The sequence below is a fragment of the Rissa tridactyla genome, chromosome 27 (genome assembly GCF_028500815.1).
Source record: "Rissa tridactyla isolate bRisTri1 chromosome 27, bRisTri1.patW.cur.20221130, whole genome shotgun sequence".
In the NCBI taxonomy this organism is placed as follows: domain Eukaryota; kingdom Metazoa; phylum Chordata; class Aves; order Charadriiformes; family Laridae; genus Rissa; species Rissa tridactyla.
The window spans coordinates 1,683,651-1,692,425 of NC_071492.1; the positions used below are offsets into that span (position 1 = coordinate 1,683,651).

General features: G+C 48.6%; 1 protein-coding gene across 1 annotated transcript; it reads left to right on the forward strand.

The window, feature by feature from the left end:
* Positions 1 to 3,528: 3,528 nt before the first annotated feature.
* IL4I1 (interleukin 4 induced 1) lies at positions 3,529 to 8,054 on the forward strand. Its single transcript, XM_054183747.1, has 6 exons — positions 3,529 to 3,811; positions 4,748 to 4,853; positions 5,634 to 5,835; positions 6,170 to 6,238; positions 6,867 to 7,000; positions 7,214 to 8,054. The coding sequence occupies exons 1-6, from the start codon at positions 3,529 to 3,531 to the stop codon at positions 8,052 to 8,054; spliced, it is 1,635 nt and encodes a 544-aa protein (XP_054039722.1).
* Positions 8,055 to 8,775: the final 721 nt, after the last annotated feature.

The window sequence follows — 8,775 nt, forward strand, 5'->3', positions numbered from 1 at the left end:
CGAGATGCCATAGATACAAATATATTGAGGTTCCCACTGGGTGGCAAAGGTTAAAATCCTGGTCATCCGTGGCTTAAGCAACCCAAAGGGAACTTAATTTGCAACTTCCTCAGAACATGACTTCATGGGGGTTCAAGAGGTAACGCATGGGATGTCCATGCAACGCTCACAGTCCTGACCTTGCCGTGGTTCTGCAATCCACTCTTCTAGGACATTGTGGACCAGTGTGGCCTCTACTTAAACTTTGGGAGCTGGACTCGGTGATCCTCCAGTTTCCCTTCCACCTGGAGATATTTTATGATTAAACTTAGTAAACAACCCACAATGTTGTTGAGACTCGAAGGGGACAGAGCATGGTGATGAGGTTTTGAGGTGAGGAGATTGCAACGAGCTGTTGCAATCAAAGAACTTTGATTGCTGAAAGAAGACAGAAAAAAAAAAAGTAATAATATCATCGTCAAAGCTGCATTGTGCTCCCAACCCGACTGGCTGGATGGGCAGGGAAGACACCCTGACATCTAAAGACCTAATTTTTAATAGCACAAGGGAATGAGTTTGCTTCTGTGTTAGTGCACGTAGCTCCAACGTAAGGAGAACTGAAAGCATCACAGGAATGAGAAAAAAAAATAAAATGAAGAATTCAATAAGAAAATGGTACTAAGAGCAGCCAGTCCCTACTGAGGCTTGCAAAGGCACTTCCAGCTTTCCTGGGGAAACCCCTTCCGTGAGGCTGGCATCCACCTTGGTGCTGAGATCACCCCTCGGAGTCCAGAATTCTGGGAAGTACCAGCCTTGGGTTTAATTTCTTCAGTCAAATCAGCATATTATGTCTGATTAACTAAAAAAAATTTGGAGGGAAAGGGTGGTTTATGGTGGGTTTATTATTATTATTAATTATTTTTAGGAGCAGACCAGGCAAGGTGCCTACACAGAGTTGACTACATCCATATGGTGAGTTAGATGTGGTGAAGCAGCCAAAGGATGGTTCCTTAGGTCGGTTTATGGGGCTTTGGTAGGTCAAAGTTCTCCTTTCCAGAAAAGCACTGGTATAACTCATCCAGTTTTTGCCATTTCAGTGAAGGCACCTGAGCTCTGGGTTCCATCTATAGCAACGAAGACAGGATCAAATCAAAACCACGCAACACTTAACATGAGAGTGTCCAATAGCTGAACCGTCATCTGGAAGTGCCCATTTTCATCACCAGAAAGGATATTTTGGATGCTAGGTCAGAGGTCTCCCGGGGATGCAGAATGAATCCCATGATATTTAGATAGATTTAAATGGGGGGCAGGGGGAAAAACCAAAGGTGATATTTCACTGCCGGGAAATTGTCTGCCCTTCACGGAGAAGGGTGCGGTCACCCTTACTGTATTCCAACGATCATAATGCTTCCTATAATGTGCCATAGACTGATGGCTGATGTCCAACGCTGGTAACACCAATGAGTAAAGAAAAAAAACCAACTACAAAACAGCAACCAACTGGAGAGGAACTGACTACGTGCTCAATTCCTGCTTCCCCTTCGTATGACATATCCCACTTTGCTCTCTTCCGGGGTGCGTTGATTGGCAGAATTTTTTTTTTTTTTGAGCCACCACAGCTATGTTACTTTTTTTTTTTTTTAAAGCCAGGGTATAAAATGAAAGCAAATCTCAGCAGTGGACTTGTCTTCCTACTGCAACGATGGCTAGGATCGGTGAGTGACTCTCCCCTCAATCTTGAGCTCTGGGGCTGTTTTCTCTGGTTTTCTTCCATCTTCAGTGTCTGGGTTTGATTTTTTATTTTATTTTTTTCCCCGTCTGGTGGAACATCTGCCTTTTGTGTCACCTCCTCACAGGATAACCACAAACCTCCCTTTCTTCATCTCCGTGGTCACCTGGAGCTTGACTTTGCAGCACGGTGGGCAGTGGGAGATCTCCCTTGCAAGTTTTGGGTGTGGGATGGTCCTAGATGTGCAGGGAGAGATGGAAATAATGGGCACAACGGGCTCAGAATCTCCAGGGGCCTTCCTGGAGGACACCTCCTTGGCATCAAGTTTGGGGTTTCTCCACATCTACCCACAACACAAGAAGGTCTGATGGAAGATGGAGATCCAAGAGCTGGTCCCAATGTATTTGCTGATCTCCAGAAAGGTTCTCCTTTGTCTTCCACATGGTCCGTGGGTCTTTGGGGTTGCCATGCTGGGCGAGACGAGGGCAGCAAGACTGGCCTCTAGCTCTACACCACCATGAACCACACACACCACCCCCCCAAAACCACAGCTCAGGTTGTCCCTGGGTCCTCAAGGGAGATCAGGGCAGCAGCAGCATTGGGTCCAGAAGGTTGATGCAGCTTTATCAACGCGATATCACTTTCTGCCATGCTTTGAAGAAGGCAACCTTGGTGTTAACGGGCTAATTGTGGCAGATTCTTTCTAATTATTTTCCACTGCCACAGTCAGCGTCTTCAGGAAGCTGGATCAGCTCTGCAGGCTGTAGAAAGACCTGCTTTCGGGAGCTGGACTTGGGTCTCTCAGAAAATCCCCTGCAGGACAACGGCTCCGCGCTTAATTCACAGAAGGCGCGCTGTGACCCAGGTTATCTGCAGATCTGGGGCTACTCCAGCAAAAGCAGTGATTCCCCAGGGATTTTCCAGCAGTAAGAGTCACCCAGGGTGTGGTTTCAAAAGCTTTTTTTTTTTTTTTTTTTTTTTTCCTGGAAGGAGGCTGCCAGTATTCGGGGGGGAAGAAAAAGACAATGAAAGTTGCCCCATAGTTATTTTGGGGAACAGAAACCAAAATCAGAAAAAAACCCCAGGGTGGTTTCTGTTCAAGCATCCTTTCCCTTGAAAAATATTAATATAATGTGGTTGCGTCTGTTCTGGTAGAAAGGGTTGTTCTGAATGGGCCGCAGTCTGCTCGCTCTTCCCCGTAGGTATCTCTATTCCCTACAGGGTATTTAAAGTGATTCAGTTTCCAAGATAAACAGAGAAGTCCCATCACCTATCTTCATCCATCTAGTCTGTCCACCTTTCCATGTGACATCGTCTCCACCTGATCTGTCCATTTTTCTGTGTAATGTTGTCTCCTCCCTCCGCCCTTCGATCCACTGCGTCAAAAATGCCATGAATTGCTCAGGTGTGGGAAAGGGCAGCTGGGCCAGCGAGGCTGAATGAGTGACGTTAATTACCATTCTTCATTATGGAGTCTTTGGAGCTTATTCAAAGGGGTCAAGCTCGTTTTGCAAACTCACCGCAGCAGAAGCAGAACACGAATATGAAAGAAAATAAATAAATAAATAAAGTCATCTATGGGCTTGATTTCCCCTTAAAAAAAAAAAAAAACCACAAAATCAGTCACATTCACTGATGACACCTGACGTCTGGCTGCGGTCCTGAGAGACCTTACTGATTGCCATGGATTTCGTAATCGCACCAGCTGATTTAGAAAACAGATTTGCCAGACGTTCCTCTTCAGGGTTTGGACATCAACGTCCTCGGAGACAGTTTGTGCTGTCACCTCCCTCCCGGGCTGTCAGGAATGAACTCGCATGCTGATTGCCGAGTGCCTCCGTTGCATTGTTTTCTTCTCTTCTTTCCTTCTCTCCCTAGTCCTCTTCCAAATACTCCTGCTAGTAGGTCTCCTCAGCGCCAAGAGGTTTCCGTGTTTCCCTGAATATTGCCTTCACGACAAAGACTACGAGGAACTGCTGAATATCGTCAAAAATGGGCTAGAACCTGCAACTCATCCAGCAAACGTGGTCATCGTCGGTGCAGGAATAAGCGGGCTTACAGCAGCGAAGTTGCTCCGAGATGCCGGCCACAAGGTAAGTAGTTGCGTGAGAGCCCCGAGTGCCGTTGGGTCTTGTTTTCCTGCACTGAAGGTTTTTGCAGCACGGAGAGGGAGAAGGAGATGGAAGGGGATGGACCACAGCAGGGTGAGAAGGAAGGAAAAGCAGTTGGGCTCCAGTAATTTCATCTGATTTAGGCACAGTTTTCCAAACCACAGGCATGGACAGGAGGGGGATAAGGAGGAGCTGGATGCAAAGCAAGTTTTTTAGATGCTCCCCAAATGAATATAAGCAGCAAAGGTAAAGAGATGCAGTTGTCTCTCTCTGTCCCTGAGGGGTTTTGAGATCAGGCAGAGCTAGAGCTGCCCTGCTGCGAGTGGGAAGTTAGACTAGACCCTTCCAGATGCACCTCCAGCCTCAACTTCTAGAATTCTCCGAATTGTTGCAACTCACAGCCCAACGGCGACATTCTTTGCTGTAGACTGACCAGCACAAGACTCACGAGCCCTTCAAAACCCTGCCTTGTTAAGGCAGCGAGTAAGTCTGGGGGTTTCAAAACGGCGTTGACCATCCCAAGGCGCCAGACAAAATTCAAACCCATGAGTTTTAAAGGTTTCAAAGTCATGGAGGGACAGGTTGGTGCTGCCTTCTGGCTGGTTTCAAAACCCTGTTTTATCCTTCCAGCACAGGGAACATCTGAACCAACGCTAGGACCCTCTCACCAGAGAGTAGGTGTCCAAATGGGACACAGAAGTTAGCAACTGAGAAAACAGCATGTAGGTAGAGGGATCTTGGCCAATACAGAGAGGGGTTTGGATTCACAGATGGTTCCTTTGCCGTCTGGAGAGGACCTCTCCCACCCCATGGGCCATAAATGCTGACTGCCAAAGAACCTGTCAACTTGCTTTGTAGATGGGTTTGCTCTAGTCATGGCCTAAACACCTGCAAACTCCACCCTGTCACTGTTTTTAGGTTATAGTTCTGGAAACGAGCAATCAGGTTGGTGGGCGGATCAAGACGTACCGGCCAGAGGGACAAGACTGGTATGTGGAGCTGGGAGCCATGCGCCTGCCAGGCAAGCACAGGTAAGGCAACATCCCGTGTGAAACGATCAGATGAGGCCACGATCAGATGAGGAACCAAGCCGTTTTGAGGGGCAAGGCTGTCGTTTGAGATGGGGCTGAGGACTTGGAGGTGGGGGTAGGAAGGAGCTGTCTGCCCCGTCTCTCCCACAGGGCTTAGCGTCTGGGGACAACTAAAAGGGACAACTGTATTTGAGTTGGGAGAATGAGAGACCTCTCATCTCAGTATCATGTCCGTGCATGGTCAGACCTCTGTTTTGGAAGTCACAACATCAGAAGATGGATGGATTTCCATTGGGTCTGATGGAGAGGGCATCCAGCCTGGGGTCTGTGAGAGGGTGGAGTCAAACAGGGCTCAGTCATCAGCCAAAAATGCTACAGGAAGAGGCTGTAGGTGAGTCACCAACCACACCAGGTGCCAAGGAGAAGGGTTGGAGCTGTAGGGAACCCCTGCCCTCCTACTTCCGCAGGCCGTTGCTCTTACTCCTGATTACATCCTTGTGCAACCAGTAGCTGGAGAGAACATAAGCCAAAGGGCTCCTTTCTCCATAAGCCCCGTGGTTGCTGCATGCAGGAGCAGGCAGGACAACTTCAAACAACAAAAACTAGAGACGGCACTGCCTTAAATAGCCACAATCTGCACTCACAAGCCAAAATAATAGGTAGCTACACCAACACAGTCAACGGGAAACTGTTCTTTTGTGCTTCTGATGTTTTGGTGGCAGGGTTTTGGGGTTTGGTTGTTTGCAAGCACATGTCCCCACGTCTTCTCCTCTTTTCCAGGCTCGTCCGTGAATTCATTAGGCAGTTTAACCTGAAGCTAAACCCGTTCAGACAGACAGATGACAACGCCTGGTACTTTGTGAACGGCACTCGGATAAGAGCTGAGGAAGTGAACAGAAACCCCAACATCCTAAACTACACAGTGAAACCATCAGAGAGGGGCAAGAGCGCCAGCCAGCTTTATAGAGAAGCACTAAACAAGGTACGTGCCCACAGGGGAGGGATGCCACCTTCATTCCATGCTGCTCAGTCCCCAGCACGAGAAGGACATGGACCTGTTGGAGTGAGTCCAGAGGAGGCCACGAAGAGGGCTCTAGAAGAGATTCACCAAGACTCGGATGAAGCAGAAAATGCCACACCAAGGCGTAACTTCCCAAAACTCAAAGCCCAGGCAGCAGGATCCACTAGCTCTAGCTCAGCTCCAGGGGTTACCAAACCCCAAGGTTAAATATCCAGATGGATCCTAACAGAATCTGGGGCAACGCTTTGGGAAATGCACTTTTCCTCATGAATGTATATCAATGTTTCCTCTCCAGGCTTTCAAGCACTTCCAGACTACAGACTGCAAGACGTATCTTGCTAAACATGACTCCTTCTCCACCAAGGTAAAGGGCTGGGGCTCGAGAGTAAATTTAATCCCCCTGCTGATGATTAACCTGCATCCCTGCTTCCAGAAAGGATCTGTATCACTCTCGTCTCTTCCTCTGCTGACGCTTCCCGATGCCTTTTTCCTAATCAATGCTGCCTTCTACTTAAAATGCTGAGAAAGGAGCACGCATGACTCCGATGGGGTTGTTAGAGCAGCCTCATCACCTGGAAGTAGGAGAGCAGCAGTGGTGGCTGGAAATGCTCTGGAAAGTCATCCAGATTAGCCATATTCCTCCATCATGGGTCCCTGAATCAAAAACGATAAGTATCAAGCACTGGGGAGGATTTACTGAGCAATCCACTGCATTTTCCTGCCGTCCAGCTGGCTCAGAGTGGGTACGCCAAGCCACAAAGCCCTTATTCATTCATCTCCAGAGCTTCTGTTGTGCTAAACCAGAGGAGACATTGAGCAACAAGCTACAAGAGCTACACTAAAAAAAAAAATAAAAATGTTTCTGGTCCAGGCTTTGAGCAGATCAGGAGCAAGAGCAAGGCAGTAGGACATGACTGCTGGCTTGGGGTACAAAGGGGATACGTGCACTGAGATAATAACATCAGGCTGTGTCTTCTTCCTGGCTTTTCTAGGAATATTTGATTAAAGTAGGAAATCTAAGCCGAGGAGCAGTTGACATGATCGGTGACCTGTTGAATGAGGACTCTGGATTTTATCTGTCCTTCCTTGCCTCCCTGTGGGATTTTGATATCTTCTCTGATGAGAGGTAAGACGATGTCTCTCGTGGCAAACCCCATTTTGTGCTCGTCCAGAGCAGCGCACCACAAGAGGAAATTTCAGTGGCATTTAGATGTCAGAACAGCAATCACTCCTGACTCCAAGGGCCACCAAGCTCTGTTAGCATCTCTAGAAGAGGTCAGTTTTTACACTTCCTAAACCCAATGTCCTTCCCTCACCTCCTGCTGCTTCTTCCTTTCAGTTTTGATGAAATCACAGGGGGATTTGACCAACTGCCCAAAGCCTTCCACAAAGCATTGCCCGGTGTCATCCAGTTCAATTGCACAGTGGAGAAAATCATGACCAAGGGAAAGAAAGTCCGTGTGTTTTACCGCGCTCCAGACACCCTGGCCCCAACCATTGTAACTGCAGATTACGTCCTTGTCACGTCCACCGCCAAAGCCACCAGGCACATCCAGTTCCTGCCACCGCTCTCTCCTCTGAAGACCCACGCCCTGCGCTCCATCCACTACGCAAGCTCCTCCAAAATAGCCTTGGCTTGCACCGAGAAGTTCTGGGAGAAGGACGGCATCCGAGGAGGACAATCCATCACTGACCGCCCTTCCCGCTTTATCTACTACCCCAGCCACAACTTCTCCAGCGGAGTGGGCGTGATCCTGGCTTCCTACACCTGGAATGACGATTCCGAGTTTTTCCTGCCTCTCACAGATGAGAAGTGCCTGGATGTGGTCCTCCAAGACCTGTCGGATATCCACCAAGTGAGCAAGGAGTACCTGCAGTACACCTGTGACCAGTACGTGATCCAGAAGTGGCAGCTGGACAAACATTCCCTGGGGGCGTTCGCCGCCTTCACCCCTTACCAGTTCACCGACTACTCGCAGGCTCTCTTTGAGCACGAGGGCAGGGTGCATTTTGCAGGAGAACACGCGGCCCAGCCTCACGCCTGGATCGACACCGCCATGAAATCGGCCGTCAGGGCTGCGAGCAACATCCACGATGACAGCAGCGAAGCCCAGATGCTGAACGAGGAGGAGGAGGAGCGGGAGCAATCAGGGAGTTTCTTGCAGAAGGAAGATCTCTGAGCAGGATTCCTGGGCTGAGTTTGCATGGTTTGAAGGCGCTTTTGGGGGCGTAAACCCGTTTCTTTCCAAGCAAAGTCAGCAGAAGCACATCAGCAGCAGGGCACATTAAAGAAAAAGCTGAAAGAGCGCTGACTGCCGTCAGACAGGACCTGGTTAAACACTTAATGAGGACAGAAGGGAGAACTAGAAAAAGTAATGTCTAAGTAGGTTTCACCGCTCTAATATTACCCTGGGTCAGACACGCTCCAGTAATTTGTAATTTATTTACATACAAAATACCTCAGGAAATGCTTAAGATGGAATAAAGGTGGGTATTTCTCAGTTCTTTGTGTCTGAGGTGGCTACGTCTCTCCACAGAGAAGTCTGGTCACGTATAAATCATCTCATCTCACTTCAATCATTTAGAAGCTCATCACCCATCAGCTGGGTCTTCCTCCCCTTCCGGAATTTGGGAGGTAATTGATTGCTTCTGAGTCATCCCCTTCTTTGCATAGCCCAACACAATCCCCACGGGTACCAGCCAGGATGCGATCCTGATCCCTAACCTCCGTGGTCCCTCCTGCCCATCGCCCATCCAGCTGAGCTCAAAGCACGGCCAACGCCAAGTCATAGAGGTAGAATTAACACCGTGAATATCCAAAGCAAACCCAGAAGCAATATAGTCCGTGCATGGAGACGTTAGTGTTTATTTACTGGAGTTTTTCCTCTCACCAGTAATCGT

Excerpts from the sequence above, each read along its gene's own strand:
- IL4I1 (XM_054183747.1), top strand. The coding sequence starts at position 3,529 with ATGCTGATTGCCGAGTGCCTCCGTTGCATTGTTTTCTTCTCTTCTTTC. Across the intron at positions 3,812-4,747 it reads TGCCGGCCACAAGGTAAGTA|TTCTGGAAACGAGCAATCAG; the intron begins GTTGCGTGAGAG and ends TTTAGGTTATAG. Across the intron at positions 5,836-6,169 it reads ATAGAGAAGCACTAAACAAG|GCTTTCAAGCACTTCCAGAC; the intron begins GTACGTGCCCAC and ends TTTCCTCTCCAG.